The sequence below is a fragment of the Carassius gibelio genome, chromosome B19, assembly GCF_023724105.1.
Source record: "Carassius gibelio isolate Cgi1373 ecotype wild population from Czech Republic chromosome B19, carGib1.2-hapl.c, whole genome shotgun sequence".
NCBI lineage: Eukaryota > Metazoa > Chordata > Actinopteri > Cypriniformes > Cyprinidae > Carassius > Carassius gibelio.
In genome coordinates, this window is record NC_068414.1 from 14,565,525 (window position 1) to 14,591,957 (window position 26,433).

General features: G+C 37.3%; 3 protein-coding genes across 3 annotated transcripts in view; all 3 read right to left on the bottom strand.

Annotated features, from left to right (window-relative positions):
• Positions 1-329: 329 nt before the first annotated feature.
• LOC127979257 (asparagine synthetase [glutamine-hydrolyzing]) lies at positions 330-13,452 on the bottom strand. Its single transcript, XM_052584581.1, has 13 exons — positions 13,289-13,452; positions 10,128-10,383; positions 8,630-8,867; positions 8,348-8,533; positions 7,347-7,448; positions 7,124-7,251; positions 5,973-6,099; positions 5,650-5,756; positions 4,881-4,981; positions 4,697-4,778; positions 3,716-3,871; positions 3,232-3,639; positions 330-730 (listed from the first exon to the last, which is right to left on the bottom strand). Exons 1-12 carry the CDS (start codon positions 13,447-13,449, stop codon positions 3,382-3,384), a joined length of 1,902 nt encoding a protein of 633 aa, XP_052440541.1. The 5' UTR covers positions 13,450-13,452; the 3' UTR covers positions 330-730; positions 3,232-3,381.
• Positions 13,453-14,801: 1,349 nt separating this feature from the next.
• On the bottom strand, positions 14,802-20,076 carry LOC127979707 (biogenesis of lysosome-related organelles complex 1 subunit 4-like). Its single transcript, XM_052585310.1, has 5 exons — positions 19,738-20,076; positions 16,646-16,717; positions 16,319-16,420; positions 16,102-16,236; positions 14,802-15,580 (listed from the first exon to the last, which is right to left on the bottom strand). Exons 1-5 carry the CDS (start codon positions 20,026-20,028, stop codon positions 15,485-15,487), a joined length of 696 nt encoding a protein of 231 aa, XP_052441270.1. The 5' UTR covers positions 20,029-20,076; the 3' UTR covers positions 14,802-15,484.
• Positions 20,077-20,814: 738 nt separating this feature from the next.
• Positions 20,815-26,433, bottom strand: part of LOC127979550 (partitioning defective 6 homolog gamma) — a 37,519-nt gene continuing 31,900 nt past the window's right edge. The window contains exon 3 of the mRNA XM_052585085.1: positions 20,815-23,812. Coding sequence (XP_052441045.1) covers positions 22,803-23,812 — 1,010 coding nt within the window. The 3' untranslated portion in view covers positions 20,815-22,802. The remainder of the gene's footprint in view (positions 23,813-26,433) is intronic.

Consider the following 26,433-nt stretch of genomic DNA (forward strand, 5'->3'; position numbering starts at 1 on the left):
AGCGTCAAAAGTTCCCTACCGCAGCTTTAAGTGCCCCAGCCATTTTTTTAATATAGATGTGAAAGTGCAATATTCAAACTTAAATTGTTATAATTCATTTACACATACAGAATTTGCAGATTATTACATTACAATTATTACAATTTGCAGATTATTGCAGAAGTGGAATCATTTCAAAATATCAAAAAGTTAAAATGTATGGTTTAGAAAATGCACTGTACCATTTTATTTAAAATAAATCTCTAAATATTTTGAATCCAAAATTGCTATAAAATGAAAGCCTTACGTCTAAAGTTATGTTCCAAATTTGAAGTTGATATTAAAAAAAGTTGAGGTTCCTGAGAGATTTTATTTAGGCAGTTATACCACAAACAGCCACTGGGTGCAATCAAAACTCCAGAGAACTGTTAAAGCATTTTTGTCACAAATGTTTAAATATCTGTCAATATTACTTCTATCACATTTGAATGGCAGTTAATATGATAACTGAATATGGAATCTCCTTCAAAATGTGTAAGAAGCTTTGTGTGCCTTTGACCTGAACTTAATAAAATATTAAGACATAATTTTTACTCTTGTAACAAAACTTCGTAAATTATAGTTACAGTGCAATTTATTAAAGGGAAAAAGAAAGCGTGTAATAGATTAAGCAAGCCTAAAAAGCAGAGAAGACCACGATTTCTATCTTTTGAATCTATTTCATGAGTTGAATACACAGCATCATTCCAACCTTTTTAACCCTTTCGAGTCGATTAACGCATGCGTTTTGAGTCATTTTCTCCTGATAACCCAGAAAAGAACTTAAATTACACTCTCAGTTTTAATCGTACAGATAAGAGCAATACATCAATCGAATCTGTAAAGGGTCTAGTTTTTTTTGGATACAGACATAATAACAAAGAACCTTTGTGCACTTATAAATTAAAGATAACAAACAAAGTGCGCTGTTTGCAGTCTTTGTCTCCGCTGATCGTCATGTACAAACACGTCATTAAAATGAACTGTAACTCCGTGAATACTCAACGAAGAGACATGAGAGAGATATCTATAGAAAGCCTGAAATGTCTACTTTTAACAAATATTCTGAGATAAAGTAATCCATATGAAAACAACGCGATGTCTATTTTTCATATCCTCGCTCATTATATCTAATGTGACCACGCCCCCGTGCTGAACGCGCTATTCAGATTCAAACTGAAGCGCGCGGCTTGAATACGCCCACACAGAAGAAAAAGCAGCGAGACTGTTCTTCAAGTTTTTATTTTATTTTACTGTTTGCTTCGCGATGAGAAGAATAAGACATAATTCACCCCAAAAAGTTGTGATGTGGTTGAGGATTTTAGAAAAGGATTTCCTGAGAAAAAAGAATGAAGCACTTTATTCAACAGGGATCATAAACATGAGTAAGTCTCTTTTTATTTATTTGTACTAGTTTTCACATAAAATGTAAACATTTTACTAGTCAGACTTTTTCCAAAAACTTTTTCCAAACTATAATTCCTGAATAAATGTATAATCAAGTGAAACATTATGAAGTTTCAATAACAATATACAATACTATACCATTCAAAAGCTTGATGTAAATAATATAAATGTGACAAATAGAGATAACTCTAACAAATGTAAAAACAATGCAGTTCTTTCGATTTATTCCCCCTAAAAAAACCCTGAAAAATATTCTCAGCTCTTTTCAACATTAATAATAATAATAATAATGATGATGATAATAAATGGGGTTTATTTGGTAGAAAATAAGATTGTTAAAAGGATTTCTGAAGGATTGTGTGACTGAAGTAAGGATGCCAAAAAATGTGTTTGAAAGTCAGCTTTGATTGTTCTAATAAACTGTTTAACTGCTCCCCAAGTGGATATTAAATTATGTTGTGGGATAATTAAATATATTCTTAATAAACTACAAACATAAAATTATATACTTTTATTTTGTTCTCACATTCTTTCTTGTAAGTCCTCCCTCACAGTGGCACAGTTGAATGAGAGGCTCATTATGCAGGGCTTTGTCTTCTCAGGTGTAAATCACAATGATATTTATGATAGTTGACGCCTACTCCCATATGACTTTTACCAACAAAAAGTGTCTTAGAAAATTTAAATCAATATATTGTTTTCTGTGAATGAGTAAACAAGATGATTTTCACATAATTTAGAAAGAAAAATTCTAGGCTACAAGCTCCAGTTCTCAATAGTCCCGGGAACCAATTTTATGTATGTGTTTTATTGCCTTATTCAACCATGTATAACATTTTTTTTCTCAAAAATACAATCATGTACATGCATGCATTTCACATATTATTATAGCCCAGTTTGTGCTGATTACAGTGATATTAGACTTTACCCATTTAGATATTTATAAGAAACTGAAAAAAGCACAAATATCAGGGCATGACAAAACTTCTCCAGGCCCCAAAAATACCCTTAAGCCCTATTCGGACGGGACTAGTTTTACAGGGGTCGTTAGAGAAATCTGCGTTTCACAGACGTACTTGGTGATTTTAATCCCGTCCGAATCTGCCACGTCTGTGTTTTTCTCACACAACCTCTGTGATAATTCCAGAGCAAATTACCTACCGTTTTTCATCAAACTCAGTGATCCTCTGAGAAAACTAATCCCGTCCGAATGCGAATGTCTGTGATTGCCGGTGATATTTTATTTCACAACGCGTCTCCTTGTGTGTTTTGGCCAACGTGAATTACCGTAGATGCTCTTACCGCGCGGATGTTTGATAGATTTGCTTAGCGGCAAATAAATAAATAAATAAAATGATAAAATCAAGAACAAGTTCGCGTAAACTGTTAATACCGTCTATTGTAATATCAGCATCAGGTAAGATTACTCACGTTCATTTATGTACTCAGTTACATAATGTTTTAATTACATTTAATAAAATAAAAAAGGAAAACAAGTTAAACTAAAGGAACCACACATTAACATGGTTTGCTATACTAGCCATTTAGTATTTATTGTGTAATAATACTAAGGCAGTCATTCTGAATGAATACAATGCACGCATACAGAGCACGTGATCTCTGTGATGCCCAGATAAACAAATCAGACCCTCCCATCTCTGTAATAAACATGGAGATGTTAGTACCATCTGAATTGGTACATGAAAATCACAGACGTCAGGTGGGAAGAATCGAAACTCAAACATAGTTTAGAAAACTAGTCCCGTCCGAATAGTGCTTTAGACTCCAGAGGGTTAAAAAATGAACCTAAAATGAACCTAAAATAAACCCGTTCTCTAAGGGAAAAAATATATAGTTTAGTCAAATAAAACAGAGAGGTGAGGCAAAAAAGATATTTTATGGTGAATAAGGTTTGAAAAATGCAGGTTTGTATGCTGTAGGGAATGTGTGAGATGCCTAGATAAGGACTGAGGCTTGTTGTCTGGTTGGTATCAGACAAGTATCAGACATTTCTTTATCAGGCTTGTAGATGGACAGGGTTCTGGCCGAGGGGTCCGTGGCCTTGATCCAGCGGGGCATCCAGTAATGTGGCGTCCACTCACAGCGGCCGGGGTAATGCTTCTCAAAGATCTGCCTTATGAAGTAGCCCTCTTTGGTTGTGGGAGGATTTTTAGGGAACCGTGACTTAGCCTTCTCCAACTGAGAGTCATTCACCTGAAGGAGAAAAGAAAAATTAAAGGACGAGGTGACAGGGAAGAGGCTTTAATGCGCTCCGTGTCATATGCAGTACCTCAGTCTCGATGTGCTCCTGCAGACTGGCGTACCAGGATTTCTTCATGGAGGTCATCCCGTCACTGAAGGCCTCCTTCCTCCTCCAGAGGATCTCATCTGGGATGAGGTCCAACCCTTTAAACGATTCCCTCAAGAGATGCTTCTCCACACCATCCTGCTCCAGTCAAACAAGGTCTCCAATCAGGTTACAGAAATCATTAATGTGAATGTTGAAAATATAACACCAATTACTATTGCTCATATTAAACCATAATACATCATATCTAACAGACTCATAATCATGATCAAAACTTCTGTTGTCTGCTTGATCATTTTCACTTGCATGTAAAAGGCCTTCTGGAATAATTGTTCAGGTTGTGGTTCATGTGTATTTGATGTGAAATCTTTACAGATATATACTTTAAAACTGGACGCAAGAATAACTATAAATATTTCAAGATGAACACTTACTGGACTGAAGCATCTTATCAAAATAATAATAATAATAAAACTAAGCCTTTAAATTTCTTATAGACGTAGAGTGACATTTATTTGATTTTATGCAAAAAGCTTGTTATACAATTATAAAGATCTAATTTGATTTACATTATTTGATTTACATTTTTGGGGGGGGGGTTATTAGCAACTGCACCAAATGGCATATTTTTGCTCAGTTTGGGAATCTGAATGAAACTGAAGTGCCCCTCCCCCTTTCTTTTTTTTTGTCTAAATGTTCAATTGCAGTTCCATTTCTGAAAAAAAAAAAAAATAATAATAATAATAATAATTCTGCCCAAAAGCTGATTCTAAAAAAGCTAAAAACCAAACCAAAAAAATTCTGAATGTTTTACTTTATCAGTCCAGCTTTACAGGCTTAACGGTTTTTAGAATCCCAACCAAGAATTAAATTAGGATTGGGAAGAGCAGCTGCAGCACTGACAGGAGCTGACAGGAGCATCAGAGGATAAATCACTGAAGGTGCGGTGTCAGGGAAACCCACCTTAGGCACTCTCATCTCTTCAGGCAGAGAGAGGAAGTATGCGGTGAACCTATGGTCCAGGAAAGGCACTCTCAACTCCAGTCTATGGAAGATTTGAAAAAAAGTTTGTAGTGACACATATATATAAAAAGACCAATTACCAATTTGTGTGTGGGAAGAGAGGGTAAGGGGCATGTGGTCTTACCCGTGTGCGGCTGTGGTTCGGTCCGCTCTCAGCGCGTCAAACAGATAAAGCTCTTTCAGCAGACGCACACTGTCCTCTGCCGCTGCTTTAGGTGATGGCGCCTGATTACAAAGAGACGACAGACAAACGCTCTGTTAAAAGCACAACCATCACAAAATACAGCACCAAAGACTCATATACTGAACATTGAAGTCCAAACATTGTACTGAATGTGTACTTCAATCTTAAACACTAAAATAAATAAACACTCTACTCACGGCCAATACAGTAATATTCATTAAATAAAAGGCCACTTAAGTGTACTTATTTTTTTTTACTTTAAAGACTATTTATTATAACACTTAGATATTTAAAAATGCACTATAGTAATGACTGAAGTGTTAAAGTACATCTTAAATCAATGTGTTAATGCTCTTAAGTAACAAGTACACTTTTCTGACAATGACTAACATGACAAAGCACTGTTTTTTAATATTACATTTAGCAATATTTACAAGTTAATATTTTAAATGTACAAAACTCCAACTTCATTCTTACAAAGGTGAAATTACAAGTTTTAATAGAAAAGACATTAAAGTATTTATGAAATCGCATAGAAAGATGTACTTAAGTGAGCCAAGCAATGCAAATAGCAAAATTTGAAACTATAATACAATTTCATGTAATTGCAAATGCAATGAATTGTCCCAAAACATCACATTCGGTTCACAGTTCACACCCAAGTACTCTACTGTAAACACATTTAAGATGATCATGCAATAACATGTACCTTATGAAAGTAGATGTATCCTTGTGTCAGTTCATCCGAACCTTCACCTGAGAAAATCACAACGCTGTCGGTCTTCTCACGGATGTACTTTGAGATCAGGTACATTCCTGCGGACAAACAGACCACATCCTTTTATTTTAGTTTTGCATAGCACTGCTGCCATCTAGTGGCTATGAGTTCAGATTCTAAAGTGACATTGCTCGGTCATTTCAGTTCAGATCAAATAACCCCCAGGTGTCAAGCTTTGTCATGCAAGTCCACCTACACTTTCTGTGCAACAAGAAACAATTTTTTCTTTTATTATGATGAACTTGTGTACCCACCGACAGAAGCACGCACAGTGGTGATGTCATAACTCTCCAAGTGAACGATGACTTCCTCCAGCGCACGGATCCCTTCCTCAGGTGTGAAGTTCACTTCATGGTGTTCACTGCCAATGTGTGCTGCCACCTGCCACACAACACTAGACATTACATATCTGCTACTGTTCACATAAACACGGCACAATACAGGCCTGATATTCTACACACATGCACACATACATAACTTATATACACACACAGTGCCTTGCGAAAGTATTCATACCTGCGTGAGGTATTTTTATTTCCATGTTTTATGTTGCTGCCATATGTTCAACCACTTTAAAAATACTAATTTCCCACATATATCTACACTCCAAACGGTAAAGCAAAAAATGTTTTTTTTTAATATCTTGGCAAATGTGTGAAACCCCCCCCCCCAAAAAGCAACAATCTTCACTGCATAAGTATTCATACCCTTCTCTGGGACTAGGGGGTGTGATGAGACACTCATCCCACGAGACGAGTGAGACACGAGACTTGGTTCACGAGAACGAGAAGATTTTTTTTTAAAGAAATCCTCAATGATGAAATATATCGTGAAAAATAGTTTTTCATTCAGCTGAAAAACACAGTGCAAAAATTGTAGGTGCATTTTGAAATCAACTTGTACTTAATACATTTTATGCAGTAATAACATGTAAACAATTACAACTTAAACTAAAGGTACTTTATTTTCTCTTATATTTATTAACAATAATTTAGGTTGAATTTTAAGCTTGATAAATCCACTGTCAATTATGTATAAAAAACTAAAAAAAGAGAATAATCGTATTCCTGTCAAATAAATTTCACATCTTTAATGTCACAATTTTGAGGAATGTTGTAATGAAGGTTGCATACGAAATGTGCGACAATGCTTCTAATAAACAAAATTGGTTCATTTAAAAATATTTTTACCGAACTAGATTGAAACTTTTTCACATCTGATGAGTTTAAGACGTCCTACTTTCATGGAAGGTTATTATTTTAGATAAGTTTCAATCAAACATCTAAATCTCACACCGTAGATTGTGTCTCTAATGGTTTAACCTTTCTTATACTCACAAAACAAGCTGTTCAGACTATGGAGCGGTTAAGTGCACTGGACATGCTTCATGCTCCGTGTGACTGACCTTGCGAGCAGCAGCAACATCTGGACTGTCTTCTGCACCGATGGAAAAGGTCTGAATGGGATACGGCAGATGCTCTTCATTGGCCAGTTTCACAAGTGTAGCAGCAACCAGACTTGAATCGAGACCACCTGGGAAAAAACCCATCATGGACAGGCTCAGTGTGAGAAAATGATCCAGAGTACTGGTAACTAAAGCAGTAAATCAAAGAGTGAGCACAAAGCACCTGAGAGCAGGCAGCCGATTCTTCTGTGAGCCATCAAGCGTTTCCTCACCGCATCTTCAAACAGGATCCTAATGTTGCTCTTGACCGTCTCCAGTTCAAAGCCTGATGAAAAGATAGATTTTCATTTCTCTTTAGTTTAGACTGACAGTGAAGTAGATGGTGGTGTTTTTTTCATGCATTATCTTCATTTAGTATATTAGAATTGGAAATAACTTGGTTTACATTTTGTGTAAATTCTATTACATTTCTAGAATTTTGTGACGATACAATCAATCAAGAATTTGAGATTTGCTATATAGTATATCACCGTTTGTGTGTACTGTATGTAACTTTATATAAAGAGCTAGGCAAAAACATCAGGCAGTTGAGATTTGCTATATAGTTATTTATTTTCTCTTTATATTATTCTAATCATACTTTGTGTGATTAGCTTTTATTGCATCACCTAATTTTAATTTCTAATTTTATTATACCACTATTTTAATTATTTATTTATTGTTTTTAAGTATTATTTTGTATCACTTTGTATTTTAAAAAAAAATGTGCAATTTATTTATTTTTACATTTCATTTTATTGAAAAGGTCTGAATCAGACACAGAACTGGAAATAAGAAGTATTTACGGACTTAAAATCATGCCAAAATTGTCTAAATGTCATAACTTTTGTTTGATATTTTGTTTTGAGAAAAGCTCCAGCAGCAGACGGCATTTAATATCGATATTTTGTTATCTAATGCAATGATATTGCCACACGTTTAAGTGTCACACGAGTGTCTAAATACTTATGACTACAGCTCTAACGAAACAGAAACCTAAGTATTTAGACACTTAATAGATTTTCAAAAAAACGTATTACTAAGCCTAATTACTATTTGGTGAAATAGGGTTAAAAAAAAGGGTATTTATTCCAGTTTGTCCTAAAAAATGATCTAACTGCTTAAAACATGACAAAAAAAAAGTAATGTATTATGAACTACTACTAAGCTGAATATGGCATCTACCTGTGCCAAGGCCCTCCAGGGTGTTATAGGCAGCATGTTTGGGTTCTTCTGTGCAGCAGTGGAAGCGATCCATCTGAACAGACTGCACTTTTCCAGTGAGCTTCAAGTCAAACACCTCAAAGTGTCCCGGTAGGAAGGGCGTGATCTTTGCAGGAGTGGACATGGAGGTTTTGACATCTAGCAAACCTGTTTGGATTAAATCAAAAGAAATACTGTTAAAATCCTATTCTGTAATCCAGTGTGCTCAAAGTGAGCAAAAACATTAGTTATGATTCTCCATACCTTTGGCCTCAGAACTGACCGCTAGGAAGCCGTCGTCGGTGAGCAGTCTGAACAGAGGTCTCACGCCGTATGTGTCTCTGCCCAAGAAAACCTTCCTGTTAGCAGTGTCCAACAAGATGAAGGCGAACACGCCATCCAGCATGGAGGCCATCTTCTCGATTCCAAAGCGCTCGTACAGGTGCAGAAGGATCTCGCCATCGACTTTAGTCTGATACTCAAACTCAAACTGGTTCTTCAGCTGGAAAGATAAGATTGGACAACAGATATTACAGTAAACCATGAAGGCATATAAGAGGAAGTAACTGATGTCATCTGGATTACATAACCAGATTTAAAAAAAATGTTACTTCTGTAATTTAACTGACTTTTTTTTATATTCATAATCCGACTTGAGTTACTTTTTTATTGATTACATTATGACTTTATTAAGACATTATGAAAAAATGTCAGTAAATTATTCATAATTCAGATTCTTTTTTGTCTTTTCCATTTTCTTTCTCTCATAAACGTTCGGAAACTCCTCAAGATTTATGAAACCGTACACACAGGCTTGCTCTCAGGTAGCTGTAATTATACAGAAAATTGAGAGGGCACACGGCATAAATAAGATAAATATTTAATCTTCATTAGTAAGTGTTTTATTTTGATTATTTTAGATTTTTAAGATTTAAAAAGATTTAAGATTTGATTATCAAGTTTCAATTAAGTCACAAACTTGGGTTTGTGACGTTTAATGCAATTCATGTTATTGATAAAGAATGGAATATATTTTCTTTCTCTTTGTATTTTATATCAATACACTATAAAATAACCCTATTCAAATCAATGTGATTATCAAGTTTGGTTAAAGGTAAACTAAAAGTAATCAAAAAGTAGAAAGGGTATATTAAATAATCTAAAAGTAATCAAAAAGTTGTCAGAGTATATTAAATAATCAAATTAGCCTGAGTAATCTAAAAGTAATCAAAAAGTAGAGTATATTAAGTAATCTAATTGTAATAAAAAAAGTTGTCAGTATATTAAGTAATCTAAAAGTATCGTATTTTTCGGACTCTAAGTCGCACTGGACTATAAATCGCATTTATTCAGAACCAAGAACCAAGAGAAAACATTACCAACTACAGCTGCGAGAGGGCGGCTGGAGACGGTAATGTTTTCTCTTGGTTCATGTGAAATTAATTTTGATAAGTCGCACCTGACTATAAGTTGCAGGACCAGCCAAACTATGAAAAAAAGTGAGATTATAGTCCGGAAAATGTAATTGTTCAGTAAATGTTCAGTAATCAAAAAGTAGTCGGAGTATATTAAGTAATCTAAAAGTAATCAAAAAGATGACAATATATTACCTAAAAATTTAACCGATTGCATTTTTAATCTTCAAAGAATTTATGTTCAATTATAGACTACATTATCAGGCACATAAGTGGAAGCAGCATTTATGAATGGATAAGCAGAACAAAAAATGATGCAGAAAAGTCAAAAACAATAAGCTACTTACCGTGACGTGGTTGTAGATCTCACCGTTGTAACATAACCAAAGGTAGGGGAACTTCTTGACTCGCAGAGGCTGCATGCCGTACAGCTGGTCCACGATAGCGAGGCGGTGAAACCCGAAGCAGCAGTTGGTGAAACCGTTGACATTCTCAAAGCGGAAAGCGTCTGGACCGCGATGAGCGATTTTCATGGCATTGGTGCACTGAACTGAAAGGCACTCATCACTACCAAACAAGGCCCATATACCACACATTCTGATGCTGCGGATTAATAAAAACATAAAATGTGTTAAACCAATTATTACCAAAAGTAATCATGTCCAAATATTTCAACACACAAATTAACGACCACAAGAGTACCATGGTTTTTGTATGCGTGTAATGGACGTACACTAACAATATTCTTTAACTTCATTTAGGTTGAGCACAAACTGATGTTTATTGGATAAGAGTCTCTAAATAGGTAAGAGGTGCTTTAGTGCTAAAATCTGTTTTCTGAAGTAAAATTTTTATTCATTTTCTTCTTAAAGAAACTGATTTTTTAAAATAACTTTTAAACCAGTAAAGACCAACTTGCTGAAAGGTTGTTCATAGATGGTATATGCTTCTGCTGAAGCCATCACCAGGCCTTATTTAAACTTACTTCTTTTTTTAGATAATTGTTTAACAGCAGAATTACATGCTGTTAAACAACTACATTACCCACGATTCTGCAGAGAATCTTCACCAATCAGAGTATATAAACAAGCAAATGGAGCCATTTTTATGGTTAAATTAAACTTTATTCATCAAAAAGCATGTCTAATTCAAATCATGAAACTGATTGCTCATTGGGCATTCAGTCCCTGTATTTTTCATAGACCATATAAAAACATGGAATATGGTCCTTGACGTCACCCATAGGTTTCCAAAGTGTGTTTTTCGAAAATGGGCAAATAGGCAGGACCTGTTTGCTGAAACCATGCCCACCTAGCTCGACGGCGGTGACAGAAGCGGCAATCCACGTACTGCGTATGGGAAAAGCTCCTTTTTTCCTCACTAGGCAGAGTAATTCCAGCTCTCGCTCGCCTGACAAAGGAGGCAGCGCTGAGAGGGAAATGACCTGTGCTCTGAACAGGGTCGAGAGCACTTTAGGGATGTAGCCATGCCTATGTTTTAAAATGACAAGCAAGTATCAGAGCGGTTGAGCATAAGGTCTGCTAAACGCAGCAGCTCAAAGGGAGTCCCTTTGAATGCTTTGATGACCGTGAAAAGGTCCCAAGCGGGAACAGTGAGAGGATATAGGGGTTCAACTGCCTAGAAACTCTCAGGAATCGCACGATGAGGCTGTTTCGACCAACTGATTGGCCAGCGATAGAAGCATGCTGCAATGGCTGCTACGTACACCTTGAGCATGGAAGGGGTGAGACCCTTGTCCAGACGCTCCTGGATAAATTGGAGTATTGGAGATATGTCACACTCAACAGGGACTTCGTTTCGTGCTGAGCACCAGTCAACGAAGACCGACCAATTCTGGGCATAGAGGCATCTTGTAGATGGGGCTCTCACCTGAGCAATGGCTTAAAGGCTCCCATTGAGGAACCATAGGTGCAGAGCACATAGTTCTGGCTGTGGATGCCAGATTGTCATTTACATTTACATTTATTCATTTAGCTGACGCTTCTGTCCAAAGCGACTTACAATTGCTATATATGTCAGAGGTCGCACACCTCTGGAGCACCTAGGGGTTAAGTGTCTTGCTCAGGGACAGATTGGTGTCTCACAGTGGATTTGAACCCGGTGGATTTCAGTGGATTTCTTATCCACTGCGCCACCACCACAACACACCTCATGGGGCTTTCGTGGAAAGCGCCTGGATGCTAGAGAGTGACGGTGAGAGCTCGTTCCAAGCGAAGGCTTTCAACAAACGGGATCCAGTGAAGTGAAATGAAGGCTTCCCTGAAGGACAGAGATCTGAAATCCACTGGCGATTTGCCTGCTTATATAGCCATTCGCCCCGCCCATTTTGGCAGGCTTTGGCACACTTCATCGCCACAGGCTCGCGCAGCTATGCAGTGCCGTCATTGGTTTAAAAAGTTTAACAGATTAAACCAATAGCAGTGCAGTTGCACTGAGCTATTGAAAAAAGGCTTCAGCATTGAGGAAAAAATGAGCTTTTCCCATACGCAGTATGAATGACATATCAAAAGGGAACCACTTTTATCTGTAAAAGGCTGTTAACATTTTTTTCTGCTGTAGAGTTGGGCAATGGGACTGACTACCTTTTGGGCCCAGCCTCTACTCTAGCGGCCAATCAATGAAATGCAGTTTTAGTCACTTCCTTGTGGGTTTTACCAGAAGAGAGAGCGGGAGGTTGCTGCTTGGTATTTTTGTTACACCTTGAAACCCGACTTGATGATTTGGCGATCTTTTAATGGGACGGGAACTTCTGTCAAACTGCCTAACAGTGATTGACACGACTGGCAGCGATGTACCCACAGATAATACACACCAGAAATACCAGCCTGATTAGTTCAGATCTATTCTTATTTATTCTTTTACTTTAAACACACACACACATACATGCATTTATATTTCCCTTTGTAAATATTACAAAAATACAGTTCACAATGCTTTGACAATTATTTTCAAGTAAATCCACTGTCTGTACTATGAGAAGCTGCTTTTAGCAGCAGCACTACACAAACAAAAATAAATAAATAATAACTTTCAATATATTTTGCCACTAAGTCACATTGACGCTTCCTTCATTCTTTGAAAAGTAACAGCTGCCAGCGTTAGCCGCTAATGATTAACAACAGCAGCTTTATTGAATTAGTTTCATCAGCATTCGTGCTTAATATTGTCATAAATGCTTATTTCCTGTAAACAATAAACTAATATAGCCTATTTGACTGGTCAAACCGGTCCACACGTGGCTGGCTTGAACAGGAAAACAGCATAATCTTCGTAACGTTACAGAATCAATGGACGTTTGTAAATGCAGCACATATTTATGTTAAGTTGTTCGTTTCTTACATTAAAGTACACTTATTGCAGCTGTAAAGCGAATACAGCAGGAAGAGCTGTTGATTTGATATTTGGACAGATAGCCGAATAAGGCGTATTCTAATCAAATAATTAAACATATTAAAAGCCGAAACAAGTCACACATAACTAGTAATACCTGTAAAAGATGCTTGATGTGGTAGATATTGGTTGAGATGGGAGAGTTACCGGTTCTTCCTCAGAGAGACTAGGCTGATGAAACACATGGGCGCCGTTGCTCTTGCCCTCGTTTTTTCCCACAAGCTGATTGGTCAGGACGTTTCCATGACATGCAAGCATAGACGCATGCAAGAGATCCCGGAAGGTGGAAAGTGATTCATTTCTCCTTCTCTGTTCAAAGAGCCGGTTTAATAATAATAATAATAATAATAAAAATAAATAATAAAAATAATAATTTCTGATTAAAATGTTCTTAAAATTTCTGATATCAATGCCTCACACTCCATCCCAGTAGTTGGCTGAATATTCACCAAAGCTGGTTTGCTAACCGCCATTAAACGTCAAAGAAGAAGAAGAAAATCCGGTTTATTGATTCCTTCACAAAAGGTTTTTTTTTTCTTTTAGTTTCATTTTTTGCTAAAGTATTGTTAACCATTTCTATCCCACCGCTGTATTAAATAAATAAATAAACAGAAGAGCCTTTCCGTCTTGCACCTTGTGACGCTTTTGTGAACAGAAGTTTTTATTTCTTTTTTCAGTAAGGAGCCCACTTTAGAAACTTTTCACTCTTCATTTCGCGTCCAAGATGCATTAAGACATACACTTAACTTGTAATCGATTTATTCTGTAATACTGGCAAATGTCGTCAGTACCTACCTAACTAGCACAATGTGTTACTCGTTAAAAAAAATATGATCACCATGTTTTCTCTTCTTGGCAAAAAAAAAAAAAAAAAAAAAAACTCTTTCTACTTTTACATGGGCCACCCACTTGTACAAAATTAGGCTCTTCGTATTATAATTATTATTTCGAGTAAAAAATCATTCCCCTTTTGCATGGACGCACATAATAAAATGGAAAAAAGGACACCTGTGTAGATGCTCAGCTACATCAGACTGTTTTGATAATATAAATTTATTATTATTTCTATTTTTTTTTAGACTTTTCAATATAACTAGAAAATTGTTCAGAAAGTTATTCAGTTTTGTATAATGGTAGGTTTTGAAGTTATACAGTTTTGAAACAAGTATTTCAATCTGTTCATTGGCCTCTAGTTTCGGTGACTGTTGTGATTGAGTAAGAAAATGTCGTTTGAAAGATGTAGACAGCGAATGTCTCTTGGACAAAAACAATTTTGCATTTCACACCGTATGAAGTTTTTAAAAACTGACTCAAGTAAAGAGAAACTGGTGAAAATACATTCGGTGTGATCTTGTGGAGTTACAGGAAATTCTTATTTTAACCAATATAATATGAATGAATGCTTGATTAAGTGATTTCTTGTATATTTAGAGACATATATATATATATATATATATATATATATATATATATATATATATATATATATATATATATATATATATATAAGTATTTATGTAATTTAAGTTGCTTAATCGTTCTATCAGACTTTCTACAAAGATGTCTGGTCGACCAATAACAACCTTTGAGCAGTAATTTAATGTAGTCACTTTATGATAGGATACTTTTGGAAATTTATTACAAATAGACAATCATTAGACACAATAATGTAACAATTAGCATAACACAACTGTCCATGGCCATTTAAGTATAAAAGTAAATGGTCCATGACAAACAATGTCTGTTGTGGCTATTGTTTGGCTGAGGAGTGCGGCACTGAACGCTACAGAACAACCTCGAGTCGTTTCATTACAGATTCATTGTCAACATGTGCCAGATCTTAATAAGATAGATCAGTGATAAACAGCGACAGTGAAAGTAGTGCAAATAGATCCCAAGCACTGGAAGAAAAGAGAGGGCAAAAAAATTATAAAGCTGTACAAACTATGTACAAGTAGGAGTAAAAAAATCATAGAAACGTTTCAACTAATGTTCTGACGTTTTTCAACATGCTTTCCCAACTATAAGAAACCGTGTCAGACTTCCTGGAGAGGCACTTCAAGAAAAAACAAAAAAACAAGAAGTTATTTAAAACCAAAGCTTCTGTTTGTTATAAAACTAGCTGCCATTAGACTGCCTACTAAAACAACCGTTGGCTTCGTGGGACTGATTGAGTAAGTTGCAGATAAAGTGGCCGTGAAATGTTTGTGTTAGCACTCCCAGGTGTTTGCATCTCAAAGCAGACAGCACTGCTCTTGATTGGTGCTTCATGAAGTCAATACGATAGTCTCTTTCACTGCTCAGACTGAGGTTTAAAGTAATCTTCTGTCTTAAATACACTGGGAAGCTCTTGATTTTTTTCTGATTGCCTTCTTGGGCTCGCAGGTTTCTGTAGTGAAAAAAAGAAAAATTGTTACCTTGGGTGACCATATGAGCCGTTTTCCCAAGACGCGTCCTTGCTAGGATTTCTATATTGCCTAAAACATCCAAAGTAGTTTGACCAATAACATGCAGGTGTTACATAATCAACCAGTCATGGCGTGTGAGAAGGTGAGATCTACAGAGAACGATCAAAGCAATGCAAATACACGTACATGTTAGGTGTTTGTTCGTTCATTCAACTTGAAGCGTCGCTGCGCACCGATCATTGTATGACACCAGAGTACAAGAGAGTGATTGAATTCATAAGGAGCCGTCTGCTCTGCTCTCTATAGCGCTTATGAATGTCATACAATGATCGATCTGCACAGCACAAACAGCCAAAATCTGGATATTTTAGGCAATATATAAAAATCCTGGCAAGGACGCATCCTGGGAAAGCCTCATATGGTCACCCTATGTTACCTTTTGTATAATATTCAAGTATGCTAAATAATATGGCAGGCATGCATGCATTTATAAAGAGCTCACATTTAAAAAACCTGGCACGGCCATTGTGCGGAGGAACTTTTTGAAGGTGCCTGGCAGGGTCCCAACTTCACCTTCGACTTGAGTTACTTGTTCTTCCATTGCACTCACACTGGCTCCAACCATTTTGACAAAGGCCTTCGAATTAGACCGTACACTTGAAACAACAACATGTCAATTCATCCACATGGTTTAAAGATATTATTAAAGATATTATTACCTCCAATTTGTCAATTTTTCGGTAAATCTCTCTCATCTCTTCAGATTTTCTCTGTATCTGTGGTAGGTTCTCATTGACCACCTGTGAGGTGTCGTTTCGAATCTGTTAAAAAAGAAATAAAGATCTGTAGTCTTTTCTTAAACCCCTTTTTTTCAGTTAGCAACAACTTAATTTCAACTGATGAAAAATGATTTTCAAAAATTTCGTTCTAGTTCACAAAATTGCTTTGTGTGTACATTGTAACATTTCCGTGGCTTCGCATTGAGTACTGACTTCAGTAATTCGTTAAAACTACTTCAAAGAATGGCAGAAAAATATTGATCTTACCATATCAAGCATCCCAACAAACTCATCGACCCGTGTCAGCATTTCCTCCAGGCTTTTCTCCAAGCACAGGACCTGCAGAGCAAATACATGACAGACATCAAGAAAACACATGATATAATGCCATTTAAACATTTAGAAAGACAACCAGTTGCTTCACATACCACTTCGTAATATAACAGCGGACCACAAAGAATTGAACGAGCAGTCATGAGTCAGGAATTTAACAATATTCAGTCAGCAGCACAACGAACAACGAACATATCACACTTAGCAAATTAGGCCTGATACACTAACAACACTGTGCTCCAACAAGACGAGTACAAGCCCTTCAGTCCGTCATCAAAACGTTCTCCTGCAGATGTCATGTTCCCCTGAGTTAAGAATCTCGTCATATGAACAGACAATGTTCAGCTTCACACACTTTTTCAAGCAAACATGGTTTAAACACAGAGATGTGGTATTATCTGCTTTATCTACATACAGGACTTCGATCAGGACTAGACTTAGCATTATAAAGTGTTCTGTGAGGAATCTGATATTATATTCATGGGAGTAACTATAGACTGAAAGCCAGCACTTTAAATAAATATGGCTTATCCAAAGCTACTTACATGGCATATATCAAGATATATTGTTTATCAGTTTATAATTAAGATAGACAAACAGACTGATACAAATACTGAAACACTAGCAGCTCACTGTACGCTTACATTTTCAGACATGCTGATGCTTCAAGTGATCAACCTGCAAAGCCACAGCACTGGTAAAAGTTTTAGGGACTTGTGTAAAAATGCTGTAAAACGAGGATGCTTTCAAAAAATAATGTCTTAAATAGATTTTCTTTATCAATTAACTTCTATTAACTAAATTAAATCAACATTTGGTGTGAGCATCCTCTGGGTTTAAAGCAGCTTTTCAAGCAGCTTACATTTTCGAAGAAATTTATTTTCGATGCTTCAACAAATTCTAACTGACCCTCTGATGTCACATGGACTACTTTGATGATGTTTTTCTTACCTTTCTGGACATGGACAGTATATCGTACACACAGCTTCAATGGAGGGACTGAGAGCTCTCGGACTAAATCTATAATATCTTAAACAGTGTTCAGAAGATAAACGGAGGTCTTATGGGTTTGAAACAACACTAGGGTAAGTTATTAATAACATAATTTTGCTATCTGGGTGAACTAACCCTTTAATAAGGGTTACGCTCCGTTTTTACACCACTAGAGGGGGCTGTTTACACCAGCTAGTGTTAATCGTCTGAAATTCAACACCACAACTTTTAACTCTTTTCTCTGAAAGTCCTTAACACTGTGATTTCAACACTGGAGATTTTGCTGTGTATTTAGTCTTGTTTCCATGGGGGGATTATTTAAGTGTATCTTTCTTATTTTGCTTATTATCTGCCAGTGGGGTAAGAAATAAACAACATGCTGGTTTCCGTATACATTAAGAATTTGTATTTATTTTTTTAACCTATTGCGGACAATTTTACTTGTTTTATGTAAAATGCACTTGTTTTTCATCTACAGAAAGATAGTTGTTGTTTTTTTTTTACTGACAAAGGAAGAAATTTAATAACTTCTTCCACTCTACAAGTCAATGCTAACTGCAGAAATTAAAGTAGTACTTAAATTATTATTTTTTTGGCTGGAAAATTGCAGCAATGCTCTGGTGATGACACAGAAAGCAGGGTCTTAAATATCGTGGCACTAACCCCACCAGACACAACAGAGACCAAAAGTGATGTGTGGAGGTCAACACTGCTCAGTGTTTTTTATTATATATTTTTTATTTTTTTTCTAATGACCCAACATTTCACTTAAACCATCAAAATATAAAGGGAGCAAAAAACACGGACCAGTGCTGCCAACTTCTTTCAACTTAAAGTGGCTGACATCATAAATGTGAGTTCACTGATCCATATACATATAAATATAGATCAGTATGAGAGTGATTGGGAGTAGGGATGCACGATAATATCGGCACAATATCGGTATCGGCCGATAAAAGCTTAAAATGACCATCATCGGTATCGGCCGATATGACTATTTCTGCCGATGAGCCAAACCGATATTCTCCAAGTGAAATAATTGACCTGTTTTTCAGATGTGAATGTCTGTCTACATTTGTAAAATAATACATTTATGGTAGAATCAGTACAGAAGAGATACATGGATTTCTCTTCAGTAAAATTAAAGTTTAAATATATCAGTATATATTTGTATATATATCGATATCGGTATCGGCATCGGCCAAAATTATTTTGAAAATATCGGCATATCGAATATCGGCCAAAATCCAATATCGTGCATCCCTAATTGGGAGGGGTGAGGAAGTGACTAAACCACTAAAATGGCAACATGGTCACACTGACTACAATATCATTTATTTATAATTTCACTGGTCCTCTTGTTTTTGCATATGTTCGTAATATCTTTGTATGACGGCATGGCCAAAAATTATAATCGCACAATTTGACGTTTCATTGCATTATTATCACAAATAAAACAACTGACTCTTAGCAACTATGCAATGTGCTTGCAAAAGATGTCAAATTTGAAGATGTCAGACATCACTTTTGACAACTACTATATTCAGTGACTTTCCAACGTACTGCCAAATCATTCTCCAAAATAAAAAAGCCACTTTTTTGAGGATTGTGGACTTTCCTGGACTTGTTGGAGCCATTGATGGAACTAATGATCGTTCCTCTAACTGTAAATAAGGAGACATACCAATAGAAAATTAAACAGCAAAAGATAGAAATAACGGACTTAAAATAATTTTGTATCTGGTGAAATTATTAGTGTTCTAATAATGTTTGCCACAACTATATCTATCTATCTATCTATCTATCTATATAATTCTTGTTTAAATATGTTGGATAATATGCTAATATTCAGAAAAACAGATTACTATCTTACATATATTATATTAAACGAGCTATACATATACATTATATATATATATATATATATATATATATATATATATATATATATATATATATATATATAAATTCATTTTTTATGGTGTTAGGGCATTCCTCTATATTAAACAGGCTCGACATTCTCGTTTCCTCACCTCTTCTTCCGCGCTGGCTCTGATATAAGAGGAGTAAGTGATGGCAGTGTGTCTCAGGAGCTCGTCGTCTTGTGTCTGCTCCGCCTGGGTTTCTCCGGCCGCTGAGCTCGGGCTCTGGGCCACTGCAGCGCCGAAGCTCGGGCTCTGAGACACAGAGCCGCTGCTCAGGGCCTCGCTCACCATAGACAGGCTGCTGGCGCTCTGGGACACGATACCGCTGTCTCTGCTCACCTCTGCGCTGGACTCCTCCAGCGGTGACAGCACCGCCGCCCTGTCAAAGCGATGCTCCATGTTTCGCCGTCCACTGCACTGCTCTTGTTTATGTGGAAGTGAACGCAGAGCAGCAGGTGCGCATGCGCGGGTTTAACAGCCAGTCAGAGAACGGCTCAGCCACATGCTGGTCATGTGACACCAAGTGTAAGAAAAAAAAAAAAAAAAACCTTTATGTAAAAATATGATTTTTATATTATGTAATTGTTACATTATTAACTGTATAGCTATATATGTATAATTTTATTTTAGATTAGCTGACATTGGCGTTTCCTGGCCGACGATGGTATTGGTAGGCCTTTATGTGACCATGGGTCAAATTTGTAAAGATGGAAATCTAAAAGCTGACCAAATAAGCCTTCAATTGATGTATGATATAGGACAATATTTGGCTGAAATAAAAGTACTGAAAAATCTGGAATCTGAGGGTGCAAATAAATAAATGAATATAAATGAAATCAAAGTACTGAGAAAATCGCCTTAAAAACTTGTCCAAATGAAGTTCTTAGAAAATTGATAATGGATTAATAATTTTTAAAAAATATTTTTACATTAGGAAATTTACCAAATATCGTCATGGAACATGATCTTTATCTTTTTTAATATCCTAATGATTTTTAGCATAAAATAAAAATTGATAATTTTGACCCATACCATGTTCTGTTGGCTATTGCCACAAATATACCTATGCTACCTATGACTGGTCTTTCTGGTCCAGTCACATATAACATGATTTCATTTAAAACGGTTCATGAAACATAGAATAGAATAGAATAGAATGAGCCAAGTAATGAAAGAACTACAAAATGCATTTTATCCATATCTTAATTTTATTATGCACTTAAAAAAAGGGTTAAGAAAAACAATATAGACAATTTTCACATATGGTTTTTTTCCACTGAAAAGGGTTACCATTTTAAACATGGTTTGACTGCCTGACTGATATATTGTGCTATGAGGATCATTTAGACAGAAATTTATTGCGTTAAAACATAAATATGACACTGATCCTGTTCTGATACGACTGACTTAAGACAATCTGGTGTACCCTTTTTCTTGTCTTGTTTTAGATTAATTTTAATTGTATTTATTGTTAATGGATACACATATAGACGAGCCAAGCCACCAACAGTGATACCAATGAAAAAGTATTGAGGCAAAACAAAGAATGTGATTTTCAGCAAAAGAGACGCAGTTCAAGCAGTGTGCAGCAGATGGAGACTCACTACAAATGTATTTCGACTCTCACACGCACGTGTTATACCATTTCCTTGCTTTTACCAAAATGACAATATTTCCAGTGGTCATATCCAAATACAGAGTCTGTTTGAGTGAAGTATGTCTGTAGGAGGGGCGGTAAGGCACAAAAATGGTGGATATGAAGGTAAGTCTTTTTTCAAGGAGATAAAAACGATGCAGTAAACCTAAAAGCAAAAGATTGTACATCCACAGTGGTTTTAAATTATATACAAAAATGATTCCACAGACTTTCTTTCTATAAACAAAATTACCGGGTATGAACTGTGCGTTTCCACTGTGTAACAGGATGATATAAGACTGTGCATTTAATACCTGAAGTTTGGCTGGATTTAAAGGGACAGTTTTCCAAAAAAAAAAAAAAAAAATCTTTCACTCAACCTCACGTTCCAAAACTGTAGGAGTTTCTTCTGTCTAACTCAAAAGATGATACTTTGGAATAATATGGAAGTCACTGGCTAATGTCAACTGTTTGGTTCTTCAAAACATCTTTCAACAGAACAAAGAAACTCATACATGTTTGTAACAAAATGACATTATTGTTATTATTTTGGGGTGATCGATCCCTTTAAGTATGCTCAGTGGCTGTATTAACACAAAAGCCATTAAATACTACTGACTACTTTGAGACAGCATTCTGTTCTGTTGTGGGGATTTGAGTGGAGGTCAGAGGTGAGGCTTCATTAACAGTGAGGTGACAGAAAATAATGTGTACGGCTAAACACAGAGAGAACCAACAGAGTCACATTCTGTTGGACTCCCGAAGTCAAAAGGTCTTCACAAGAAGAGAAGTGTGAAATACCTAAAGTCAAATGTAACCCTACAAGACCAAAGTCAACATAATAGTTAATGTCTTACAGCTTATTTTAAACAAATTTTCCACAATTTCCAAAAAGCCTTTTTTTTTTTTTTAATGCTGACGCAAGTGATATTCATATATTTGGAAATCCAACATTCTGAGGGTATCTGCCAAATAGTAAATTTAGTGCACATAAATGCACTAAACATACAGCAGATACATATTTATCACTAAAAGTTATGATAATTAATAATAATACCTTTAAGTTATTAACATGGATTGAGCAAGGCAAACAAAAGTTGTGTTTCTGATTAAATGTAAATTCATTTTGGCATTTGCCTAATGCAACTGGCTTTTTGGGGCAAATGTTTGTTTTCAAATACAAACCGTGAACAGAAGACAACAGAACGCACAGGTCTAAACCCAATTTCTGGTCCCAAGAGTTATTTAGGTAACATGATTAAAATGAACCTCTAAACAAAAACTGAGAAACACTGATAGACAAAGATAAAAAAAAAAGCTTAGAAAAAAAGATGCATACTACCAAATCGGAAACATTTTCAACATTACAACACAGGGAAAGCAAACATTTTAAACGAATAAAATTGCAGATATTGTTTCTGTTAAATTATACATTTTCTGAAACCCTTAAAGTCTGTTGAGGTTCAAAGTCAAGTCTGATGTCCCAGGCTGAAAGGCAGAGTCTCTGGGAGGGCTGGATTTTATGTGACGGCATGTATTATAAAGTGATGACTGTGCCATCCTCCTCCACCCCTCCTCTGGGTAAAACCAGGCTGTGACGGGGGTCTGTCCTCATGCTGCTGAGGATTTTGTGTAGGCTGCCGTTGCTCTCCCGCATAGCAGGGTTGCTGCTGTGGTAGGGATGGTGTTGGAGGGTAAGGTCCTTGTGCAACTTGTTACTCAAACTACTGTGCACTGTGCCATTAAAGCTCGGTTGAGAGTGGAAAGAGGCTGTGGACACGGTGGATGGTGGCCTCATTTTGAGTTGTGTAGGGGGGCTGGGAGGTGTTAAGTTGGTAATTTGCGTCTGGGACCGGGATGCAGTTGAAGCCACCGAGACATTGGAGCGGCGTGATGGTCGCTTCATGTTGCTCTCAATTACGATGTCCGACTCCTCGTCACTCTCTAGATCCTCTGGGCTGTAGCCATGAGAGATGGCGGTGGCACCGGTGAGAGCAGTGATGGCGGGGTATCCCACCGAACCGCTGCTGTCGGATGACTGACCAGAGCTGCCCGAGATACGACTGCTTCGCATCACATTGTTGCGCTGGTTCACCGGCTTCACGGTCACGATAAGGTTGTGGCTGTTCGCGATCATCATGTCAGTCACCTGGTCCAACGTTTTTCCTGTCACCTCGATGCCATTAACCTCCAAGACCTCATCATTGACGGCCAGCAGGCCCGTGCTATCGGCCAGGCCTCCAGGTACCATACGGGAAATGAAGATCCCTGGGACCTTTTCCAAGCCGTGGGGTGTGACACGGACACTGGTTCCATCACGGATGTAGAATCCCAGGGGCTTGTCCGAGCCATGCCGGTAGAGTCGAACTCTCCGGTGAGATTCAGGAAGGATGTCCACGTCAATAATGGACGACACGGGACGGAAATCCTGAGGCAAGCCAATGCGGATGTGGGGCCGTTTGCGGTTCAGGTCGTTGCGAAGAGTGACCACGGCCTTCTTTTTCCGGGTCAGAGTGTTGGTGCCAAAGTTGCTGTAGTCAACCTCTTCTGCAAGAGAAAACAAGAATGACAACTGTTAATACTTTTGCATTTGAAGCTTAAGCCTCGAGTATGTACATAAACTTGGTAAAGCAAGAGATTGGATCCGTTTGTTAAACTTGGTACTGTTAGAAAGTAATGCTTCATATGGAGGTGATGAGGACAAGCATGCAAATCTAATCAGACCTGCCAGATGGTTTATACCCCTCAGATGCTCCATGGATTATGATGTAACATGCTTTTTCTGGCAAGTTAACTCAAAACATGAGGCCATCATTACAAAAATGTACCCGCAACTAGTGGCAGAAAACAACGGCCTCTGTTGAAGGTATTCAGCAGAGATGGAGGTATCTGCATGTTCTGATGTACGCTGATAATCGCTGTGAGAACTCCATGTTACTGGAGCATGTAGATTAAGAGATCAAGTCCTACTGACACAACACATCTTAAAACAGAAATGCATTATTGAAATGCCCCCATAGGGACAGGGACCTGCTTACCTTGGTGAGGTGCTTGTGAGACTAATGATAGAATATAACTTGAGTAGCACAGAGTGTTTTAATAAAGCTTCTCTTTGAACACTAACATAACTTGCTTCAAAAAAAACCCCTTCTGTGCTGAGCCAGACAGCAACCACACCTGGAGAGTTTGTTGTGGATGTAAGGTATAGTTTCCAGTGCAAGTTTAACTGACTTCCCAGCATGAGTTCTCAGGGAAATACAGGCAAGAAAAATGCCCACCTTGTGTTCAATTACTCTCAAATACATTTTTAAAAATGCTTTTACAAAGCTTCTGAATTTTCCTCAAAGCATCCAGCCGCAGTTGTTCTTAGTTTGGCTCTTTGTCGGCCTGATTATTTTGATTGAGTCCAGACAGGCTTTTATTATGTCCTGGAATTTCAGCCACAACTGCAAGTCTCTTGATAGGAAACAGATTGAAGTGTTCCTGCTTCTGGCCTTCATTAGGAGGGTACTGTTCTCCAAATGTCCACCCTCAAATGTCTTTTTCTGAGAAGAACTTTGAACAACTAATGGGACATGTAGGAACTTAGGAACTGATAAAAGGTGTAGTTTGCAAGTAAGCAAATACAAAGTAGATCCTGGAAGCTGTGACTTGGATTTGGGGCAATGAATGTGTTTTTTAGGATTGCCAGAGAGAAACTGGACTCCACTGGATTTTCCATTCTGTCTTCCGTTGACCCATATGGGCTGGTATCGGCACAGACCCAACGTGGAATCTTTAACCTCCAATGGGACTGAGAGTAAGGGCAAGCAAATAAGTCACCAAGCCTAAACTACTCCTGACAGAGTAATCCTCACTGCACTGATGCATGATGGGAAAACAAATTCAGCTCAGTGATCAAAGGACAGCTGGCTGTTTCCAGACATTTCCAGGGGAAAGTGAATGGCCCAGTGCCTACCAGACAGTAAAAACAAAGTCTACAGGTTCAAGAAAGGCAACAATATTGCCCAAGAAGGTTTCATTAATTGGCAGTTTTCATAAAAGAGAGGGATGTTGAGTCAATAGCTGAGGAACAACATTCCCAAATCATTATTTCATACATTCTTTTATACAGACAAATGTTGCAAACCACAATCCACAAATCTGTTCATTAAAGGTTTAGGCACTACATTTTGGAAATTGTCTACAATACTAACTTGTATTATACAGTTTTTTTCTGTTTCTTTTTGAAAAACATTGATTTTGAGCCGTAGTTCCCTAACAAGCTAGGCGATATTGCGTTCGAAATCGAATGTGATTCATCTGCGATTATGAACGTGATATTGCCTAATTGTCAGTGAACTACGGTTTGGTTTAGTGAATGCCACTCAATCTGAAAGCACGTGATGGAGATTTACTACTAATCACGGGAACAGCTTTACTGAAGAGATGCGCATGACAATCGCTGATTGATTGTACAGCCCTATAGAACGGCATTTTTAAAATGAAGGCATAGAGATTTGTTAAGAGGAACAAAGCGTACAACAATTTAACTCTACCCAGAGAAAGAATTTCTTGTATGCTGTCTTTCAGAAATAGACAGCTCAAATGACTAAGGTTATGTTTCAGTGCTGTGCCTGGCACTGCATTTACCTGACTATGCTCCATGGGAAGGGGCCCAGTCCCAGTGTCAGGGGTCACTGGAGATGTGGTGGGTGAGCCTGGTAGGAATAAACCCTACATTCCACTACACAGTGCCTCAACTAGGAATGCAGAAGTTGTTTAACCGAGATGACCCACAACATATTTGAAGCATAATTCATCAGCTGACCGTAGCAGTATGATCCCCCTCAATCACCCATGGGTGGGTGTGGGAAAGAGGAGTGGGTGAGGTCTCGAGCTTTTGTTCATGTCGTCCTACCTCTCGTTAACTTGCACACTGAAAGGGTCCCTTTTCAAGTTCTATTGGATTTCTTACAAATGCTCATAAAAGCAGGATTCAAAAGAGTTTTACGACCAGTCATTATGCCTACCAACACAGTTTCTTTTCTAATTTTCTCCTGCATTTCCTACGGTGTTCTGGAGAAACTGCCAATGCGATCTACTTTACTATTTCCAAAACACCCTGCCCAAATTCCTGTCTGGGTTCTATTATTTGTGCCTGCTGTTACTGTCATGCTTGGGAAGAA